The sequence below is a fragment of the Thamnophis sirtalis genome, unplaced genomic scaffold, assembly GCF_051295495.1.
Source record: "Thamnophis sirtalis isolate CommonGarterSnake01/CBP01778 unplaced genomic scaffold, rThaSir2_p1.2 scaffold_7, whole genome shotgun sequence".
Lineage (NCBI taxonomy): Eukaryota > Metazoa > Chordata > Lepidosauria > Squamata > Natricidae > Thamnophis > Thamnophis sirtalis.
Window position 1 is genome coordinate 81,995,332 of NW_028261387.1, and position 23,356 is coordinate 82,018,687.

Below are 23,356 nucleotides of genomic sequence, written 5' to 3' on the forward strand. Positions count from 1 at the left end.
AAATTCCTTGTGTGTCCAATTACATTTGGCCAATAAAGAATTCTGTTCCATTCTTTACTCAAAGGAAAATCTCCTTGTGTTACATGGAGCTTATACCGAAGTACATAAATAAGGAATTGTTTCCATTCATTTGTGCCTCTTTGAATGGGATTACATTGCCCTGACAATGAAACCCATTGAACTCAAAGAAACATTTACAGGATGGGCCTGTGAAGAAGAAAAGGAAGCACAATAACCACACAAAAACATCACAAGGCAGGCTTCATTTTAAAGCCACATAAAATGGGCAATGATTTATTTGATTAATTTGTACAAACAACCATCTAAAAACAACTGCTGTAAGGAAATAAAAAGTCCCCAAACGTTTATTTGTTTCACCAGCAGTTGTTAATAAATATTTTATTAAATAACATGTTTTCAAATAAGAGGGGTTTTTTTTTGTCGATTGCTTGGTTGGTTCTGTCTTTCCCAAATGTGACTGAGAAAAGAAATGCAGAGGCTGAAATAAATAAATTTTTTTTGGCTTTTGTGAAAACTATTTACAAAAAAACATGTACAAAGAATGGAACTTAAACAGAAATTAACAAAAAAAAAAGGTTATTTATTTTTAAAGGTTGGGAAAGGAAACGATCCTAGGAATATTATTCCCCTAATACACATAAAGAGGCTGAACACATTTGTGAAAGTTTTCTTCCAGAATATTTACCAACATAATCTGGAAAAGAAGACACTACAGATCACCCATATATTATATACATACTCATAAGGCAGTCTCCCCTAAGTTGGTGTCCTCTGTACAAACTAGGACTACAATGTTCAGAATGATGATCACATGATGGCCAGGAATCCTGCGTCTGTTGCCCCAACACAGCCTGAAGGTAACAGGCTCAGGAAGAACACAATTTCTTTTTCTTTTATCTAGTATAGCATTTAAAAAAAGAGTTCCCAGAAGGAGGTTCATCAAACCCTAGAATAGGGATGTCAAACTCGCAGCCGTCACGTACTGGCGATGGCCACGCCCGGTTTAGTCATGTGACGCCACCGTGATGCCGCAGGTTTGACACCCCTGCCCTAGAAAGACATATGAAGCTGTTGTAAAGTTAAGGTAAAGGTTCCCCTTGTACATATGTGCTAGTTGTTCCCAACTCTAGGGGGCGATGCTCATATCCATTTCAAAGCCGAAGAGCTAGCGCTGTCCGAAGACATCTCTGTGGTCATGTGGCTGGCAAGATTAAATACCAAAGGTGCACTGAACGCTGTTACTTTCCCACCAAAGTGGTCCCTATTTTTCTACTTGCATTTTTTACGTGCTTTCAAACTGCTAGGTTGGCAGAAGCTGGGACAAGTAATGGGAGCTCACCCCGTTACACGGCACTAAGGATTCGAACCGCCGAACTACCAATCTTTCGATTCCCTTGAAGCTGTTGTAAGCATCTATATAAAAATATGCTAGGACTCTGACCTCCTGACTTCATCAGTAGGTGAAGGGAAGTTAATCTGATCCAAAAATATACTGATTGAGAGAAAAAGGTAAGGATTAGAATCAGCTCTAATTTGAGGGATGCTTGAAAACCACTCTTTAGTTTCCCATTGGGATCTACCCCCACAACCATTCTACCTACTGGTATATGAAACAAGCTGGTTTCATACAGTAGAAAGTCCACTTTGGGCCTTTTCCACATAACAGTCACCCAGTCTAAAACATTTCCATGCATGACTTCATACATATCAAGGCAATGTGAATCAATATGGTTTGTTCCTCCTCCCATTTTAAAAACCAGCAATTCATCATGAGGGAACGAATCCCAGAAATTACTTAGGCAGCGTGTGATAAAATACTTCCTGTGTTCTATTGCGGCAAATTAATTTCATTAGGCAGCCTTATTAGCAGGAAGAATGGAAGAAACATCTCTCTCATATTCAGGGAGACCAGGGGGAAAAAAGGCAGCTAGTCCTCGACTTATGACCGCTCACTTAACAACCATTGAAAGTTATGACAGACCCCCCCCCCAAAAAAGTTATAGTGGCTGGAGAATTCTGGGAATTAAAGTCCACGAATCTTCAAGTTGCCAAGATTGAGAAGCACTGGTATATAAGGCATACACAGGTTTGTTGGTTTCTATTCTTTGGGCGGTATACAATGAGGTAAATTTTAAGGTTGATACATTACTATCATAATTTTATGAGATTTAAAACCAAGTAAAAGACCCACCAAAAATGTGGACACCAAGTTCTTAACTATCCTACTGGCTAGATGCTTGCAAAAGATCTTACCAGATATAATTCATCCTTCCCAGTTGGGCTTTATCAAACATTTTCAGCCATCAGATGATTTGCATTTATTAAGTGACATACTGCATATAGCCGAAGATAAAACAGATTCTGCTACATTAGTATCTTTAGATGCAGAAAAAACCTTTGATTTTTTTTTGAAGTAAGTGATGATTAGATATGGCTTTCCATGGGAATTTGTCCAGTGATTGAGAGTTATTATCTGCAACCTTGCACCAGTTATAACAAACTGAATGGCTTCAGTCACTTTTCAGCCACAATATCCTTTTTTGAACTAGGACCTTCATCCAGTATTACAAGTACAGTATTTATGTAGCTTTAGCTGTTTGTATATTACACTTGCTGCTTGAAATTCAACACTTTTAGGAGCTCAGCGCCTTTAGTCTTCCTATGTAGGTTCTTATCTTGGTATCTTCTCTTGTGAAACTTTCCTGATTGGTCAAAATTCTTTTTGAAACAACATACAACCCAATCGAAAGTCGTATCATAACATTCTCAAGTTTTGGAAACAATTCTACTTGATGATAGAACCTGGATTATTTACCTTGTTCCCCATAACGGTCCTCTCTATCCAATCTTTATCTTTGTACTTTTCTCCCAACAGCTCTATCCAGTGAATAATTTTGTGTGCACGGTCTATGCAGAAATATGGATCTACAGATGTTGAATTCCAGCTTCTGAGCCACATATCTCTCTCTATATATGTGTGTGTGTGCGTGTGTGTGTGTGTGTGTGTGTTCCAGCTCTGCAACCCCTCAAGCAATTTCAATCAAACTTGGTACACAGATGACTTACTCTCTGGAAAAAAAATACTGTGGGGGTAAGACATCCCTAACACTCCTTAGGGTCTGTGTTCTGTTAAGATATAGCCTGTTGTGCCTTAAAATGGCTTCTACTGTACAGCACAGTGGAGTTGCCATGGTAATAGCTTCACAGTACTCCACAAGGTAAGTGTTCCTCCTCTGGTAAGGAGGAAAATCCAACATTAGAAATTACATTTGGTCCGGATATTTTCCCCCTATAAATAAATACCTGGGAATGCTGGGTTATCATGAAACATGACACTTAAAGTTCAGTAGCATCTGGAGTTCACAAAATGCTTACCACTGTTTGACAGAGTTGAAATTCCACGTCATTTAGCATTGTGGAAATATTGATAAGCTGTCCACCTATTAGTCCAAATTCATCTGACCAACGTAGCTTATAAATAGTAGCCTTTTAATTCAACAGCAATTATTATATTAACTTTTTATACCTTTCTGTTCCCTTCCAGATTAGAGGAAGATTTAAATGAGCATTGCCAGAACAGAAAAGGGAGAAGGCACTTTTCAGAAACAAAAGATCTCTATATTGGCTGAATGCAATGTTCCTGCACATTAAGTGATTCACTCTTCTGAATAGTTAAAAGATTTTTCTCTTGCTTATCAAATTTGCATAGGAAGCATAGGAAAAGAAGAAATCTTGCCAGAAAAAAAGTGATTAAAACAATGATTACAGTAAATCTGCATGTTTGCTACCATGGCTTGGGAAATAGATTGGCAAAATTTTATTGTCAGTATTCTAGTGAATGCTATTGTCAGGACCTGTTTTCTCAAATAGGGGAAGCTTAATTGTGCAATTCCATGAATTACACTGAACACAGCCAACTGCAACTCCAATCTGTATGCTGTTTATCTTGTGGTCTCTGTGCTTGTATATGGAGCACTATGCATGGCCATACAAGGATATTATGTACAGCCCTGATTCTTGGATTTGTAAGGCTGCCTGCTCCTTTCGAATGGGAAACAGGAGATCCAGCTGCAGGAAGTACAGTATATATACATAATGCTCAGTGTCTGGAATCACTGCAAAAGTTTTATAGCTGCCTTGGCAGGGAACATCAGAAACATGTAAGGCCGTGGAATTTTTGTTTTAAAAAGAAGTCAAAATTCACATCTTCCTTGTAATGTGGTCAAGAGACCCAGTGGATTCAGATAAATTCATTCATACATTTTAATTCATGTGGTGCATTTCTTTAGGAAGGAGATCTATAAATCTGTATGTAGCACACATAGATGTGTTCCTCATTCGTATACACCTCAAATAGCTTTCTTGTTTTTTTTTTTTTTAAAAAGACAGGAAGGAAAAGTAAGGAATAAAAGAGGTCTGTTTCCTTGACAAGGCACTTGCAGGAAAAAAGAAGAAGAATCCATCCTTATTTTCATCCAAGATGCTTCTAAAGTCAACTTTGCTCAAAGAAGCGTTTGCATCTCAAAAATCATTCCTGAACCTTTGGCCCATTTAGAAATGTTCTTCCTAAGATAGCTTTCTTTTCTTTTCTTTTTTCCTCATTTTTTTTTCTTTAAAAAAAAAACAACTCACTATTTTAGAAAAACAATTCCATCCGCACATTTTGAAATCCCAATAGAGCTTTCCTGCCTAGGCTGTTAATGGCAGCCACAGGCTCGTACCACCATGTTTCTGTATTTCTTCAAAATGACGTTGGAGCTGTCATCAAAGTAGAGAACGGAAATGGCGTTGAGTTGTGTTGGGGCACAGCAAGGCTTCGGCACGGTATCGGGGTTTATAAAGTGAACCTGGAGGCAAATAAGTTATGAGACATCAGGATGTTTACAAGAATGGAAGCTGAATATTACCGTATTTTTCGGCGTATAAGACGCACCCTTTTCCATCAAAAAAGAGGGTGAAAATCTGGGTGCCTCTTACACACTGAATACAGCATTTTTGGCCTACCCAAACCCTGCCCCCTTTGCAAAAATGGATGTGCTCCTGGGGGCTGGGGAGAGCAAAAATGAGGAAAAAATGGGCCGTTTTGCTCTGTTTTACCCCCCCCCAGCCCCCAGGAGCACTCTACAAGCTTCCCAAAGCTCTGCATGCCCCCCCCCTTTTTGTGGAAAAAACGAGACATGCAGAAGGTTTGGGAGGCCTGCAGAGTGCAAAAACTTTTTTAAAAAAATTACCTCTTCAAAATCAGGGTGCATCTTATACTCCGGTGCATTTTATAGTCCGAAAAATACGGTAAATACAAATACAATACAAATACAGTGTCAGATTTGGAAGCCATTATTCTTTTTAGCTTCCTGACTGCCACTTACTTTAGGCTGGGAAATTGGGAGGGATTTTTTTGGAGCGGTGAAAACTTAGCCGTAACAACATTCCTTACTCTGGGAGTCAAGGACAATTGCCTGCACTTGGATGGGAGTGACTGGGGATTGTCTCCAGTCGAGTCTGAAGAATGGATTGGACCATGTGAGGAACTTGTGGGTGTGGAGCAGGGTGGGGAAAACCTGGAAGCTTTCAGATTCGGGTTTTCCCAGAAGTGACGACATGACATCTCTAAATAATAATAAATTAGAACTTTGAGGAAATTCAGGCCTTGGAGCTTTATTTCGTTGGGGATGTTTCTTGGAACCTGACATACAGATGGACCCACCAGAGAGACTGTAGGAATCCAGGAGACCCCTAGATGGCAGAAAAGACACTGAAAATGACAAACTCCTTGCTGCCATCTAGTGGTCATTTGAATTGGGCAGCCTAAAATATGGTTTTCCAGCAATGCACTATGGTTCTCTTTCCCTCCATATCTGTTTCCCTGTTTCTATCACATTGTTGTTATAACCACTACTACTTATATTTGAAAGGTCTGCTTTTCTACAAATTTGGTGATCCCTGTGAATTAAGAACCAACAAGGCATTTTTGAACTTTGACTTGAGCAAGTATTCTGTGGGTACTAGACCCACAGAGTCTAGTACCCACAGAGTCTAGTACCCACAGTGGAACAGGGTTTTTGAACAAAGTTACCACCAAGTTCTATGGCACCTTGATTTCTGCACTGAGAAGACTATGATTATTGGGCTTAGAAGAAACAGGTTTTGCAGAAGATCAACAAGATTTGTTACATACAGAAGTCATAAAAGGGCAGTGAGCAAGAAGAGTGAGGATAAAAGGCTTTCTGGGTAAATGTTAGGGATAATGTTATTTGTAATATATGTGTGGGTTTGTGGGTATTGTGGTTATATGTGGGGCATGCACACAAGCCACAGCCCACTATCATTAATGCAGCTCTTACAGCCATAGAAAGCATTAGTCTCTGTGGATTTGTGACTGTTCTTTAGATATTCTTCCTGGTATTGGGACCTGGTGATATGAAGAAATTATTGATATGACTACAATAAGCTTTCTCTTCTGCATTTTCCTCCTTTCTCTCCTCCTCTCTTTTGTGGGGAAAGCTTTCATTGGATCATTTCGTATCCAAGAAATACAGCACTGTGTTTCTCAAATATCTGAACTATTTTCTTAGGTAAAAGTAAAGGTTCCCCTCGCACACTAGTCGTTCCTGACTCTAGGGGGTGATGCTCATCTCCGTTCCAAAGCCGAAGAGCCAGTGCTGTCCCGAAGAGGTCTCCATGGTCATGTGACCGGCATGACTAAATGCCGAAGGCACACGTAACACTGTTACCTTCCCACCAAAGGTGGTCCCTATTTTTTCTACTTGCATTTTTACATGCTTTTAAACTGCTAGGTTGGCAGAAGCTGGGACAAGTTAACGGGAGCTCACTCCGTTACGCGGCGCTAGGGATTCGAACTGCCGAACTGGCAACCTTTCTGATCGACAAGCTCAGTGTCGTAGCCACTGAGCCACTGCGTACCTTCCTTATTTTCTTAGTACTTTTCAAATTCTCATTCTTGGTGAAAATATAATTTAAAAGGTGAAATAATTTACTTTTATTCACTTTTCATTTTTATAGTGAATTATAAATACATATAGACGCGTTAATTGGTTGAGCTTCACACTCTTCCACCCTGTCAATGTTTCCTCCAATTATTCAACCAGAAGATCCAGTTTTGGCACCTATTATTACCCACACTTGATTTCCTCTGATTGCATGGCAACTTTGGGTGTTGCCCAAAGAAGACAGGTTACCACCATCAAAGTAGCTGAACTAGCTATTCCTGAACTGTCAATGTAGCTGCAAGTTCTTTACTCATAGTGTTAATTAATAATTAGATCTAGTTTATAATCTTGGAGTAACCCAATATCCTCTCCCATACATGGAATTTTAGCTCCTTATAATCTGTGAGGATGGAAAATATTGCTCAAATTTTTCTTACGTCAATTTTTTGAGGAAATATGAGAAGTACGTATATTGCTAGAAGAAAAATGTGTCTACATTTGCTTAGCATGAATAAAAGCAGTAATCATACCCATACATATTAACCAGGCGAGAGCAGGAGTGGACAGAAATATGCCATTCTATCTAAAGATGGCAAAATGTGGAGATATGATTTAAACTTGATGATGTTACCTAGTTTGGTAATGGAACACCAAGCTCAGAGAGCACCAAGGATTCCATACAGTTCACCAAATACCGTCCACCCTGGTACCAGAACAAATTACCAAATTGAAGATAGAAGAAATGCTAATGTGTAGTTAATGGTTATTTTACTTTCCTGAAATCCATATAGTTCACCTGCCTTGCAATTTCTCTTTTAATGGAATGACACTGATCAGACTAGAGAACTGTTGCAAAAGACTTTAAGATAAACTTACCAGTGTCTGCACAATAGCATGATTTGTTGCATTCATGTAAGAGTTCAATGGAAAAGCGCATTCACCTTCGCAGTAATAGGCAGCATAGCCTTCTGGAGCGATGATCCAATCCTGGGTTAGGTGAGGCAGAGAGATGGAGAGGACTTAATAAGCTAAACAACATCTTTTTTTTCCTGCAAAAAAATCTTGCAATTCATCTGCATACATATAGGACATTCACTTAAATTGGGGATTTAAAACTGAATTGGTTAGATAATATTGTTTTTATTTTAATTTATTTCTGTAGATTCTTTTTTCCCTTGTAAAGGTAAATGTTCCCCTCGCACATATGTGCTAGTCGTTCTCGACTCTAGGGGGCAGTGCTCATCTCCGTTTCAAAGCCGAAGAGCCAGTGCTTTCCGAAGACACCTCCGTGGTCATGTGACCGGCATGACTAAATGCAGAAGGTGCACAGAACGCTGTTACCTTCCCACCAAAGGTGGTCCCTATTTTTCTACTTGCATTTTTACATGCTTTCGAACTGCTAGGTTGGCAGAAGCTGGGACAAGTAACGGGAGCTCACTCCGTTACACGGTGCTAGGGATTCGAACTGCTGAACTGCGGACCTTCTGATCGACAAGCTCAGCGTCTTAGCCACGGAGCCACTGTGTCCCTATTTTCCCTTTTCCTTTTAAAAGTTGCAATAAAAGAACGATGGTAAAAAGTATGGGGGTTAGTGGAGGTTTACTTTAGCTTAAAACAGTTTAGGGATTATGTAGGTCTAAATTAATGTCTCTGGTTTGTGCTATCATCTAAAGATCAAAGAGAAGGTTAACAAAGCTTAACCTTCATTTCCTGCCACAGGCACATTAATTTATCCCTAGACCCAGTAAAAGGGTATCAACTCCAATGGGGTTGCTGTGGATTTTCTTTCATTTCCCCTAAAGCAGTGTTTCTCATTCGCAGTTAACTTTAATTGCTTCCCCTAATGCTGAACGGGGAATTCTGGGAGTTGAAGTCCACACCTCTTAAAGTTGCTGAGGTGAATAAACATTGGATTAGAATGACTTTAAAAAAACCCAAACTATTATTAGATTTCTATCCATTCCTCATCAGTGGTTAAGGTACCAAGCTAGAAACTGGAAGACTGTGAATTCTAGTTCCGTCTTAGGCATGAGAGCCATCTGGTTGACTTTGAGTCAATCTCTTTCTCTCAGCTCTACCCACTAAAGCAGTGTTTCTCAACGTTGGCAACTTGAAGATGTCCGGACTTCAACTCCCAGAATTCCCCAGCCAGCGAATGCTGGCTGGGGAATTCTGGGAGTTGAAGTCCGGGCATCTTCAAGTTGCCAACGTTGAGAAACACTGCACTAAAGGTTGCTTTAAAAATACTGAGTCTTTTGGTTTATAAATAAATTTAAAATTATGGCATGGTTCAGGAAGTGCGCCTTCTTCCACATCATTCCTGCCCTTTGGAATACTTCTCCCCAACCCCAGAAACGAGGCAGCCCCCCTGGCACGGCATGGAAACTGAAGACCTGGCTCTGCTGACTGGAGTTCGCAGAGGAACACACAACTTTGGTATTGTTCAAGGAAAACCAACTGAGAATCTCCATAGACACACAACTTTGGTATTGCTCAGTGCCTTGAAGGCCCCTTCCTCTGACTTTTTAACTTTAATTATTTCATTCCCGTTTAAACTGACTCCTATTCAGGGGTGGGTTCCTGCCAGTTCTAACCTCTTCTATAGAAGAGGTTCCACAAATCTACTGTGCCGTTTAGAACCGGTTCCAGCTCCCTCCCTCTGCTTGTCTGCACCACGCTTGCCCCGCCCACTGCTCACTGATTGGCTGGCTCACCAATCACCTCGCCCGCCTCTAAGAGGCCTATCTAAACCTTAAAGTCTTAAAGCTGTCAAGTTTGAACACCCCTAAGGGCTTTTTTCTAAAGGGTTAGGGGTGCAAGGGTCTTGTAATTTGACAGCTTTAAGACTTGCATGCTTCAAATGCCAGAGTTTCTGAGCCAGTATGACTGGAGGAAGAATTTTGGGAGTTGAAGTCCACAAGTCTTAAAGCTGTCAAGTTTGAACACCCCTGGGTTTTTTTTCTAAAGGGTTAGGGGTGCAAGGGTCCTGTAATTTGACAGCTCTAAGACTTGCCTGCTTCAAATGCCAGAGTTTCTGAGCCAACATTTTGGTTGCTAAGCAAGAGCGTTGTTAAGTGAGCTTCACCACATTTTTCAAATTGGCCACGCCTATCCAGTCACATGACTGTCAAGCCACTCCCACTCGGTCACGTGGATGGCAAGACACTCCCACCTGGCCACATGGCCGGCAAGACACTCCCGCAAAGCAGGCCACACCTAGAGAAGAGGTTCTAAAAAATGTTGAAACCCACCACTGCTCCTATTGGAATATAACACACATGGTTTTTACATGGCTACAATTGTACACCACTCAGAGTGGCTCTTCTAGGGAGATGGGTGATCTTCAAATTTGATATAACCCGTTTTCCTGAAAATAAGACCTTCCCGGATAATAGGCTCAATCGGGCTTTTGAGCGCATGCACTGAAATAAGCCCTTCTCCAAAAACAAGCCCTCCTCAAAAATATTATAACACAGCAGCAGCCATGAGGTGATTATGCTTGCCGCCTCCTGCACCCTAAAATAATAAGACTTCCCCGAAAATAAGGCCAAGCACTTATTCTGGGGGTCAAAAGAAAATAGGACCCTGCCTTATTTTTGGGGAAACACAGTAGAAATTAAAAATAAATAGATAAATAAATTAGTGGAACTGAATCTACTACCATGTTTCCCTAAAAATAAGACTGGGCCTTATTTTCTTTTGGGCCTCCAAAATAAACACTAAGGATTATTTGGGGGGAGGGTGTTTTATTCTCCCCCCTCCATGTACGGGACACCCCCTTTTGCTTGCTTGCAGGGGGGTGGGTGTCAGGATGCCAAGCAACGCAGCAATAGCAATAGCAGTTAGATTTATATACCGCTTCATAGGGCTTTCAGCCCTCTCTAAGCGGTTTACAGAGTCAGGATATCGCTGACTGGGTCCTCATTTCACCCACCTCGGAAGGATGGAAGGCTGAGTCAACCTTGAGCCGGTGAGATTTGAACCGCTGAACTGTCAGCTGAAGTGGCCTGCAGTACTGCACTCTAACCACTGCGCCATCTCGGCAGTGGAGATGCCCCACATGCCCTGCACTGGGTTAGTGGCTTACACCTGCCTCGCCTCGCGGCCCCGGCCCCAACACACTACCTGGCTTCCTGCTCTATTGTGGCTGTGAGCAAGCAGAAGAAGTGAGCTGCCGGCCCCATGGGCTCCTGCTGCATATGGTTGCTGGTGCTGCCGCTGTGAGACAGGAGTCGGGTTATGGGTGGTCTGGTTGCAGGGACCCTGAGGTAAGCCACTACGGGGTATGTGGAGCAGCTCCTCCACCACACCACCTTGTCTCATGGCTGCAGCCTCACGAGCAACCAGACAAAATGGGCGGCCAGAAAGCTGGCTGCATAGGCTCTGAAGTAGGGTTTATTTTGGGGATAGGGCTAATATTACACACACAAAAAAAGCTAGGGCTTATTTTTGGGGAAATGGGGTATAAGGAAATAATGCTTGCCCTGGAATTATTTGCAAGCAACATGGAGACCTGCATGTTCTTATCTGCCAAAACAGGTTTGGCTTTTACTTTTCTACAAGTGGACATAATAGGAAAAGGAAGTGACATTACACACTTGAGAATAAGTAGACTTAAAGCACAATGGGGATCTCTAATTCCAAGTAAAATAAAAGTAGCATTACCTGCCATCCAAGATCCCTGAAACTGACATAGAGTTCATGTTTCTTGCAAGCTTGCCTCTGATCATTGCTGCTGTTTTCTGAGTTGGAGAGCATTGGGCAGAAAAAGAAGGCAAAGCAAAGTTAGATTAACTATCTTGTAGCAATCAGTCTGACAATTTTATTAATAATATTAATAATGCATAGACTGGCAGAGGGAATGTAGTTACATTCACACATGATTTTTTGAAATATTTTTCTAAAACAACGAACATATCTATAAACAGTGTAATAAAATTCCATGCAACCCTAGAAGGATTTATGTATCTCTCAGCCTACCCCGCCCCACTGGTTACTGTTGGGGAGAAAATAGGAGGAGAAAGGAGTATTAGGTATGTTCACCATCTTGAGTTATTTACAAAAATAATAAAAGTGGGGTATAAATAAATAAATAAGAGAGAAAAAAGACACCAAAAATCCATAAAACCTACATTTTAATGGTCCCTTAATATTATTCCAACACATTAATATATTGATCTGAATTCTATAAACGTTTAAACAACAGATGTAGTAGAAAGGTAAAGCATTTGAAGAAAATTTCAGAAAGCATACCATGTCTACACTGTAGCACAGTGCAATTCCTAAATACAATAACTTCCTTCCTTCCTTCCTTCCTTCCTTCCTTCCTTCCTCCCTCCCTCCCTCCCTCCCTCCCTCCTAAGCACAAAAATGTGATGCTGGTCAATCATAAAACTGCCATGCACTAAAAACCAAAACTGGTAAGGTACCTTTAATGCAGTGTTTCTCAACCAGACATCTTCAATTTGCCGAGATTGAGAAACACTGCTTTAATGTGTGACTGGGTACATATCAGTGGTGCGTTGCGGATTCCGTTCCAACCGGTATGGTTGGAACAGGCTTGCCGGCGTCCACGTGGACACGCGCACAGCATGTGTATGCATCTTGGCACTTCTGCAAGCCTCCACGATGCTGCAGCTGCTCAGTGGAGCGTTGCGCAGGCGCTTTACGCAGAAGTGCTGAAGATGTAAAAGTATGGTAAGAAGTGAGGACGGGTGGGTGGGCCCTCCGGAGCACCGAACCACAACGGTATCCGGTGCTACGGGCTGGCTCCAGTACTCCCATACTGGGGCATACCGCCTCCACAAGTTACTGCGCGCAACAAAGCGCCGGAAAGCCAAAGACCAGCTGGCCAGTGTGGGCATGCCTGCTTTTTGGGCATTTTCTGGCCTGTTTTACAGCAGATTTTGGGGGCATTTTAGGCCCAAATACGGCCTGGAAAACAGCCCAGAAACAGCCTGATAAACTGCCATTTTCAGGCCATTTTCTGGTGCTTCGGCCCTCGTGAAGACCAGCTGGCTGCCATTCATGTGTGCGCCGGAAACCAGAACAGCTGCTGGCGACGGCACATGTGCCCACAGAGAGGGCTGTGCGTGCCACCTCTGCCACGCATGCCATAGGTTCGCCAACACGGTTCTATAGCTTTCTCTCCATAATACAGACATTGTCTATATCAGGGGCCTTCAACCTTGGCAACTTGAGGACATGTGGACTTCAACTCCCAGAATTCCTCAGCCAGAAATGTTGGCTGGGGAATTCTGGAAGTTGAAGTCCACAAATGTTAAAGTTGCTAAAGTTGGAGACTCCTGTCTTTATTATGGCTGCAATACTGTGTGACAATAAAATTCAGCCCCTTGGTCTACTTTTCCAAGTATCATGCCTGAGAAGCCCAGGATGTAGTTCTTAGCTATAAGAAAGTGATCTCCAGATGAAACATTGGGAGCAAAACACTTTTTCTTTTCTAGAGTGAACACTCATAGCAAAAACCTTATTTTGTCCTGAATTCAAAGGGCTATTTTGTTTCAGATTTAGAATGCTCAAAACGGCTGTTTTGACCTAAGAAAGTTTTATACACTCCAACTGTGCACTGCAATCAGTGGTGGGATCCTGCCGGTTCGGTGATTGCATGTTTCGTGCCCACCTGCGCCTAACGTGCACTGCACACGCCTGCAGAGTTTTGCCAGAACTTACCTTCTACGTTAATTCTTGGGGAGTAACACAGCTGAGGCATGGCAATCCGCTCTGCCACGCTCATCAGCTGAGAGGATATAGGTAAGTAAAGCCCAAGGGCGTGCATGTGGGCCAACCTGATCGTCGGAATGAAGCGGTTCACTCTCAGCTGATTGTCGGAGCTACCAGTTTGCCTGAACTGGTCTGAACCGGCTGAATCCCACCCCAGACTGCACTTCATTGTGTTCGATAACTAGTTGGTTGCAGAGAAGCATTTTTACAAACCTCTCAACATCTAAGAATATTCACAGCAGAGAAAGCAATGCCCATTATTTCGTTTCTTGTCAGCTAAGATAAAAACAATTTAGGAAGGAGACAAAACTACCAGAAACAACTTCATTTTCTTAACTTAATCCCCAAGATTAATTGTATGGAAATCACAAACCTAATGTTTGCGTACCTCCAAGATTTGACACTCGAAAGGCTTCTTGATTTTTAGGTGCCTTTGAACGGTTTTGGTTCCGCTGTTTACCTCCTGCAGAACGGATACTTCGGAGATGCACTTCGGTGGCTTTGAAAAAGGCCACCGTAAATGGCTGCTTGTTCTGTGGACCATGCCTTCCAATGAGACCAGCAAATTTGGGATTGATGCTTTGTCCTAAGTGGAAAGGGAAAGAAGAGAAGAGATGCAGATGAGGCAAATCAGTTTCGCAGATGAATGTTGCCTATTTCCCAGTTATTCCAATAATAATGAAAGGCTCCAATGTGCAGGAAGGTAGAACATGCATGGTGACACAGTGGTTAGAATATAATTGTTGTTGTTAGTTGCAAAGTCGTGTCTGACCCATCGTGACCCCACAGACAACATTCCTCTAGGCCTTCCTGTCCTTCACCATCCTCTGGAGCCCATTTAATCTCATGCCTACTGCTTCAGTGACTCCATCCAGCCACCTCATTCTCTGTTGTCCCATTCTTCTTTTGCCCTCCATCTTTCCCAGCATTAGGCTCTTCTCCAGTGAGTCCTTCCTTCTCATTAGGTGGCCAAAGTATTTGAGTTTTATCTTCAGGATCTGGCCTTCTAAAGAGCAGTCAGGGTTGATCTCCTCTAGGACTGCCTGGTTTGATCACCTTGCAGTCCAAGGGACTCGCAGGAGTCTTCTCCAGCACCAGAGTTCAAAGGCCTCCATTCTTTGGCGCTCAGCCTTTCTTATGGTCCAACTTTCACAGCCATACATTGCAACTGGGAGAACCGTAGCCTTGACCATACACACTTTTTTTGGCAGGGTAATGTCTCTGCTTTTTAGTATGCTGTCTAGATTTGCCATAGCTTTCCTCTCAAGAACACAATACTGCTGACTAACTCTGCCCACAGCTAGGAATTCGATACAGATGGGGACCAAGGTTGACTAAGCCTTCCACCCTTCCAAGGTTGGCAAAATGAGGACCCAGATTCTTGGGGGCAATATGCTGACATTGTAAACCACTGAGAGTGTGCTGTAAAGCACTATGGAACGGTATATAAGTCTAAGTGCCATTGCTATTAGACATGGAAATTAATGCAAGACGTTTCATGCAAGAAATGGCTCAATTTTAAAAAAAACATTTTCCATTTTGAAATCTGCCATTCCTGGAGCAATTACCTCTATTGAAAGCTATGTTACTCCAGTTCTACTTCAATATTAAGTTCTCCTACTCTTTGGTTTATTTAAAAAAAAATGAATATGTGGGGGGTGGGGGAAGTTTCTTGAGTTCAACCATTTATAATTTAATGTGCTCCTACTTTCTTTTCTTTTTTAAAGAGCCATAAAATGAAGTCCAACAGAACACTAAATTCTCCTTGGAAAGTTATTAGCTTAAAATAAAAGTGTCCTAAAATAGAAGCTGGTGTGTTTCCAGAAAACATCCATTTGAGAGATACCCTCTTTCTGCGAAAATAAGACCTCTCCAGATAATAAGCCCAATCAGGCTTTTGAGTGCATGTGCTCTCCCCTGAAAAAAATAAGCCCTTTCCTGAAATAAAAATCCTCCCCGAAAATATTGCAACACAACAGCAGCCATAAGGTGACCACGCTTGCCGCCTCCTGCATCTCAAAAATAATAAGACCTCCCCGAAAATAAGGCCAAGTTCTTATTTCAGGGGAAGGGGAGAGGTCAAAACAAAATAAGACCCTGTCTTATTTTCAGAGCAACATGGTAAATAGAAACATTTTCTTATTCAAAGACATCACAATCATTTTTTTTAGTCTTACGTAAACAAAGATGTTTTTGAGAACTATTAAAACAATCTTTACATGGGGCTACTTTGAAAGCCACTTTAACACTGCAGTTGGCTCAGAATATAGCGCCCCATTTGCTGGTGAATGCACCTACATTAATGGTCCTGCCATATGTTACAAATATATTTCTGGGTACAATTCACACTGCAGGTTGCATCCTATGAGGCCCTTTGGGGCTCAGCTACAAGTATTATTGGGATCTGTCCAATATAAGCATCGCAAAAGACGCGGCTAATGGCGGTCCATTTTGGGGAAGGAAAGTTGACGCCTGGAGATCTGTGATGGCTTCTGTTTGTGAAACAACCTCAGTTTGGAAGCTAGATTAGACTCCTGTCTAGGCCTCTAGATTAGTATTCTAGAGATTGGTGAAACTGGAGTGTATTGAGGGACTTAAGATTTGTTGAAAATCAGACAGACCTCTTAAGTCCATCTTAGTAGTTAGGCAAGCAAAGGTGGGACAGGATACATGAATGCTCTAAATGCTTTAGAGATCTAGCCGCCAAGTTAATAGTGCGAGGGATCCTATCAACACTTCGTGAGATACTTCCAAAATGCCACCATCATTTAACTGACCAGGATAGAAGACCAGAGAACAGACTGATTTTTCAGAGGAAATTTATTCATACTACTTCCAAATAATGCCAGCATCCAATGGATTTCTAAGGCATGTGGTGGTCACCAGAAATGTGGCAATTTTTTAGCTACCTAGCATACTCATTTAGTCAACAATGCTTATAATATCAATAATATTTAATCTATTAAGTTGTTCAGTAATTCATTTTGAAATACTGGAAGTAAAGATTTGGAAAATTTGACAAAGGATTGAGTAGCCGCTGTTTTCTTTGTGGAAACAGTATTTTATAGATAATTTAAGAAATAGATTTAATTTAATTTAATAAATCTTTTAAGTCAAACCATCGCAGCTTAGTGCTTGGTTGTGAGGGGAGAGGGAAACTGGGCCGCACAAGCAATGGGCTGGCGCACATGCCTGCATACCAAGCTGCCACTGGTGCAAGTGTAGCTGCATGTGTACATGCGCACCAGCCCACCTCTCATGCAGCCTGATTCGACTAGGCGACGGCCTGGTAGTGGGCTGTGGCCCAGGGGTTGGGGAATCCTGTTTTAAGTAATTAAAAAAAGAGCTCTTATTCCTATGTGTAGTAACTCCCTATCTTGGGTTCTAACTCATTATAGTGGGAGTTCCTTTGCAGTCACTCTGATGGGTTCTCTCAAAGATTTTAGAGAAGAATATAGTTGTATTAATTTTAAAGTAATACCCTTCATTCAGATGAAAAGATGCAAATATGCTTTAAACTAGTTATGGCTCAGAATCTACATTCATTGAACATTTCCTTAGCTATGGAGGCCAATAAATTGCGCAGGATTTATTGCCAAGCATGTACTGTATGTCTAGAATCAAGCTGCACACGAGTTTTCTTCAACTTGCCACCATAATGAGACAAACAGGATATGAACGAGTATGTAAGAAATCGAGTTAACTTTATAAAAGTCAGCTATTGCTCCCATATAATGTCAGGAAGGAAAGCATTCGTTGACTTAGAAGATAACAGAATGCCTGAGGCTAATGGATTACTTTAGCCTTTCTTGCATTGCTTCATTTAACTAAACTTTCTAAGAATAAACAAAAATCCACTAAAATTTCCTTCTTCCCCTCTCTCTTTTCTTTCTTTCTCTTCTTTCTTTCTTTATTTTCCTTCCTTCCACCATTGTTCCTTCCTTCTTTCCATCTACCATTATTGGATTTAACTATCAAAGAACAGAAATTATGATCTATATACTATTTCTATAACCTAACCTGGGTAAAACAGTGTGTTATAGGGCGACAAATTTTGAACCAATTCAACTCAACTGGGCTATTTTAGCAATGTGTCCAAAATCCCATAGAATTGAAATTTGGAAAAATCATGGTAACTTCAGTGCTGACATACAGCCATCCAGAAGTTCAATAGACCATTCCCATGCTAGCTTTCTGGAGACTGGGTAGATCAATCCCACTAATGGCTGTCAAAGGTAGTCAACTATGACCAAGCTAGCAGGAAGTCATTTCCACTCTCACTGATTTTCTGCCCTTGGTCATTCTGTTTCCCTGTTTAAGTAAGAAAATATCTCTGAAATGATGATCAAATAGGTCATGAGTTGTCTAGTTCCTGCTGAATGCGAGCTTACGTTTTAGTTCAAAATGCCTTCCAAACCATCCCATCTAGACTCAAACCTCCATGGAGCAAATGAAATAGTCATAAGACTCAAGCCAATGCCACCATGTACGTTTCTTACATTAACAAATTTAGCTTGTTCTTCTTAGTCTTCATTCAGTCTAAGAAGGAAGATGTCAGATTCTGGTAGTTTCTTTGTATCACCAGAAGCAAAAACAAAACAAGAAATGACTTGATCTAAGAGGACTTCCAGGTGCATGTAATAAACTTTGGAGAGCCAATGGAAAGTCTAAACCAGGGATAGTCAACCTTTTTATACCTACCGCCCACTTTTGTATCTCTGTTAGTAGTAAATTTTCTAACCGCCCACCGGTTCCACAGTAATGGTGATTTATAAAGTAGGGAAGTAACTTTACTTTATAAAATTTATAAAGCAGAGTTACAGCAAACTCCTACCGCCCACCATGAAAGCTGGAACGCCCACTAGTGGGTGGTAGGGACCAGGTTGACTACCACTGGTCTAAACCAAGGTTTGAAAACCATTTTGGGAGAGATAAAGGAGAATAATTGAAGCTAAATCAGTGAAGAAGACAATAACCAACCAAGGACCTTGCCTTCCTTTTAATGAATCTTCATCCAGATATATGTCAGGCAGCCTTACAACAGAGGATACCTTTGAATAAACAACGATCCTCTCTACCAGGGGACACATGAAAGTGACACCATCTCTAAATACAACTGGTCATTACCCCAAGCACAAATTGTAAAAGATTTGCCAAAATGTTATTTTCTGATACTCACCATCTATACTCTCCACTGATAGCTGCATGCCAAGATTGTGCTGTGGATTTACCACCCAATGATTACTAGTTGCTGTAATGTCAAATACCAGCCAACCTTCTTCTTCAGCCCAAATTGTACGAGTATCAAGTAAGAACAAATCTGAATCCCTAGAGACACAAAATAAAAGGAAAATGGGAGATAACATCTTTCAAAATTTCTAGAATTAAAATTAAGATTGTGTATGTACTGTATGTGTGTTGTGATGACTCAGTGGTTAGACACTAACTTGCCAGCTGGGGAACTGATAGCCCGAGTTTGAGACCCGAGTGCTATGCAACGGGGTGAGCTCCCGTTCCTTGCTCCAGCTCCTACCCACCTAGTAGTTTGAAAGCATGCAAATGCAAGTAGATTAATAGGTACCACTTTGGTGAGAAGGTAATAGCATTTGAGTGCTTTTGGCCTATAGCCATGCTGGCCACATGACCACAGAAATTATCTTTGGGCAATCTTGACAGGGAAAACTGAATGTACATACATACATACCCATATTTTAAAGAACAAACATGTTTAGATAACAATGTGTGGTGCAGTGTAAAGAATTTTGCTTAAAAATACAATTTTCAATGAACTGGAACCTTAATGCAGGAAATGTAATTAATTTGTCTAAAAGTAAAACTACAAACAATTTATTGATTCTAATATGAGTCCCTCTTCTCCCACATTTTCAGTTCGAGTTATTTTGGCTTATTTATAGAATAAGCACAAGTAGCCCTACTAAATATAAAGCTGTCTATTCAAAATTCTGAAAGCCAGGTTGGAATAATGGTTAAAGGCACAAAACTAGAAACTGGGAGATTATAAATTCTAGTACTGCCTTAAACCCAACCCTAATCCTGATAGTTGAGAGGAATCAAGGGGAAGCACCACCCTTAAACAAAAATTAAAAAATCTACCAAATCCTTTCTCAACTCTATGGATGGTATCATATACTGTACCATGTTATAGCACGTCATAGTACATCATACTTCTATGTCCTTGTTCATGCTCATTTTTGGACTGTGGTGACCCACATGCTATTCTGGAGCTTAACAGTGTCCTTAATTCCCATCCCAGACAAATTGTACACTCCTCATATAAATCCATTTTGTAGTTAATATGGGCCGCTTGGGAGTTGCAACCGTTTGTGCAAGGTTGATAATTGGATACACCAACACGCCAGCTTCATTTACAAGCCCGTTTTGCTGACTTGCACGCACCATCTTGCCAAACGTCCCGTGAACACGTTTGCATAGATATTTGCGTAACTAAATTACTTTGTGTGGGTTCCAACTGAAGCAAAGATAAGCCCATCTGTGTGGTTATGAAAATCTTAGGGCGCTTTATAAATTCTTGAACTACTACTGCTACTATCAGCAGAATGATAGTAAAGGGTTTTATAGATAAAAGAAGCACCAAGCCACAAAGCATACTCATAAAAAAAAAAGGCAGAGGTGGGGAATTTAACATTCAACAAAGGACTAGAGCAACCTCAAGAGTTAAGCACAAAGTTCAAGCAAGAAAAGCAATATCTAGGTTACTTCTTTCTAATCTGGGCAGTTACGTATGCGAGTTCCTTGCTTGAACAGAGCAACTTCTGGATCTTCTACAACAAACCTAAAGTCTCACATCTGGGGCTGCCTCAAGACCAGGTGTAGGAGAGTATGCGACTTGACGGTAAGCACTTTCTCTTGCAAGTTTTCAAACAGGAATATATTAAGCAAATTCAGCTGTGATCAACAGCTTGCCCGTTTGAAATTAAGTCTGGGTGAAGTGTTACTAAATTCAATTGAGTTTTCCTAAACCGGCTAGTAAGCTCTCTCGTTTCAGCCTTTTAAATAAAAACTAATGAGGCAATTATCATCAAGGTTTTATGGGTGGCACACCAATACTCAACCATCTGGCCGAACAGAGATATTCATATTTTTTTGGGTAGATTCTGAAAGCACTTTACGGGCATTTTCAGAAATTACCAGGCGTTGTAAATGGGATTGACCAGAAGGCAAACAAATAAGAATATTCCTAAGCACCTGCTTTAGTTTTCTTGCATGCTCCTTGCCTCTTCTTTTGACCTTGTCCTATGCTGGGAAGATCAAGTATTGGGTTGCAAACTCCTTTATCATTTTATTTCATAAGAATGTTTCCACAGTATAGCAAATGAAGAATCGAGAAGCACTCTTGAGACTTTAAAAGGGACAAGAGGCTTGGGACTTGGCTTTACAGCAAGGTATTTTTACATGTGATTTTTAATTAAAAGTAATTGAGCTAAGCATGGAATCTGCCAAATACCGAGAACAGACCCTCTGACATACCAGAGGACCAAAATAATGAAGGGATAAAGTGTTTATCTCATCAGTTCCATCATAGTTTCAGGCTGGCCCAACTAAAATCCCCATCTACCATATTTTTCAGAATATAAGATGCACCGGAGTATAAGACGCACCAAGATTTTGAAGAGGCAAATTTTTTAAAAAGTTTTTACACTCTACAGACCTCCCAAAAATGGCTCATTTTTCACAAAAATAGGCCCATTTTTTTTGTCAAAAAAGGGCATGCATAGCCTTTAGGAGGCTTCTAGAGTGTTCCTGGGGGCTGGGGCAAAACCAAGCTAAAAAACGGTCCATTTTTTGCTCTCCCCAGCTCCTAGGAACACTCTGGAAGCCTCCCAAAGGCTATGCACGGCCATTTTTGCAAAGGAGGAGGGGTTTCAAGAGGCCAAAAATGCTGTATTCAGTGTATAAGATGCACTCAGATTTTCACCCTCTTTTTTGAGGGAAAAAGGTGTGTCTTATACTCTGAAAAATACGGTAAATATTCAGGTTTCTAAGTGTAATAGAAAGTCCATAGGATTCTTTAGGAAGAATATTTAGATATGTGGGGAAGAGATGCACAATAATGTCCTAGTGAGTATTTTTTTTAAAAAAAAATACACAATAAGTTTTGAAAATATAGAAGATGGGACCTTATGTCTACCATAATGAGGCTATTTGGACCTGAATGAAGGACCTATTCTGAAAACATCTTCATGCTTTAAACAAATCAAACCCAACAACATCAGGAATTTTAAACACCAATTCATCTTCTAACAGCTTCCTAGATTTTAACAGGCAAGGAAGAAAAAAAAATCACTGCAGTGTCTTCCTTATTCCATTCTGATGATACCACAATGCATTGCTCAGTTTGCCAGGAAAAAAACCACTTAATGAGAAAGCCAAAAGAAAGATACTAGAGTGGTATCACTTCTTGTTCTAACTGCTAAAGTATACCTGACCTTAATCTTGGAGGAAAGATTATTTTCAGCTTAATTTGACTGTTGGACAGGTTATAATATAAATGCATGCAATGATAGTCCAATGGCCTCTTTAGAACAAATAAAGGCTAATTACCGCTGTGTTGCAAGGCAATATATTAAAAAAAAAATATTCTGGATCAGACTAGCTTTCTATATCCTATGAAGCCTCCAGATACCAAGATAATTAATTTCCAGAATTTTCAACTAGTCTAATCATTTTTGATTGCTGCAGGGTGGATGATTACTCTAAATATTTTATAATACTTAAAGCCCACTGTCCTTGGGCTTGGGAGAATTTGGACTGAAAATGACCATCTGGGTTGTTTTTTTTTACCCTCTGTCTGGTGGGCTGTAATTTCTAAAAGCAGCTAAAAGGTTTTCTGAATGAGATCAGGCCCTTTGCTTCAAAACCCCAAGAGAAAAGTAAATTTGATAGGGAAAGAATAGACAGAAGTATCAGGATGTTTTTTTTTAATTCACTTTTAGTGCCGTTTTGTTTAGTTGGATAATCTACCTTCTGACTCCCTGCATTGTTACGAGTACGGTACTTTGTGTAGAGGTTACTAGCACCATGAACTAGTTGGGCCTGAGTAAGAGAGACTTATTTTAAAACTGAGACTTATTTTAGAACTGAGAAATAGATCTCCTGCTCTACTTAATTCAGGTTCCAGCTGAATGAGGAGGCATCTCTAGGGCTCCTACATCTGGGCAAATTCTGGACAGTCAGAAGATGGCAGCAGAGAGAGAGATGCTTTTCTGTGCTGCTGGTCCATGTCATGGATGCAGTTCAGATCAAGAACAGGAGATGTAATTTAAGTATCTGCTTTCATATCCAGGTACCCTAGGACTCAGATCTGTCTGTCTTTCTATCTGTGTGTCTATCCATCTTTAGAACCGCTTCTCTCCCTCACAACCCGTGGAGATTCGAACCCTCACCACCCTCCAGGCCTTCCGCAAAGCCCTTAAAACCTGGCTGTTCCGACAGGCCTGGGGCTAAAGAGTTTTTGCCCCCCTTCTCGAATGGTATGGTTGTTGTGTGTTTTTAAATTTTGTATTGTTATGTCTCGTCTTTTTTATCCCCCTGTCTGTACCTCCTTCCCTGATTGAATTGTGAACCGCCCTGAGTCCCCTTCGGGGAAAAGGGCGGCATATAAATGT

General features: G+C 40.9%; 1 protein-coding gene across 4 annotated transcripts in view; it reads right to left on the reverse strand.

The window, feature by feature from the left end:
• Positions 1 to 261: 261 nt before the first annotated feature.
• The window catches only part of BMP7 (bone morphogenetic protein 7), a 120,942-nt gene continuing 97,847 nt past the window's right edge, over positions 262 to 23,356 (reverse strand). The window contains exons 3-8 of one of the 4 annotated variants that reach the window (XR_015697363.1): positions 18,889 to 19,037; positions 14,083 to 14,295; positions 11,634 to 11,710; positions 7,845 to 7,955; positions 2,275 to 4,868; positions 262 to 499 (exon numbers count right to left, since the gene is read on the reverse strand). Coding sequence is in view for 3 of the 4 variants with exons in the window: in XM_087720497.1 (XP_087576623.1) it covers positions 4,719 to 4,868; positions 7,845 to 7,955; positions 11,634 to 11,710; positions 14,083 to 14,295; positions 18,889 to 19,037 (700 nt within the window). In the remaining variant the exon portion in view is untranslated. Of the gene's footprint in view, positions 4,869 to 7,844; positions 7,956 to 11,633; positions 11,711 to 14,082; positions 14,296 to 18,888; positions 19,038 to 23,356 lie in introns of all 4 variants that reach the window. The other 3 variants (XM_087720499.1, XM_087720498.1, XM_087720497.1) reach the window with 3 other exon arrangements.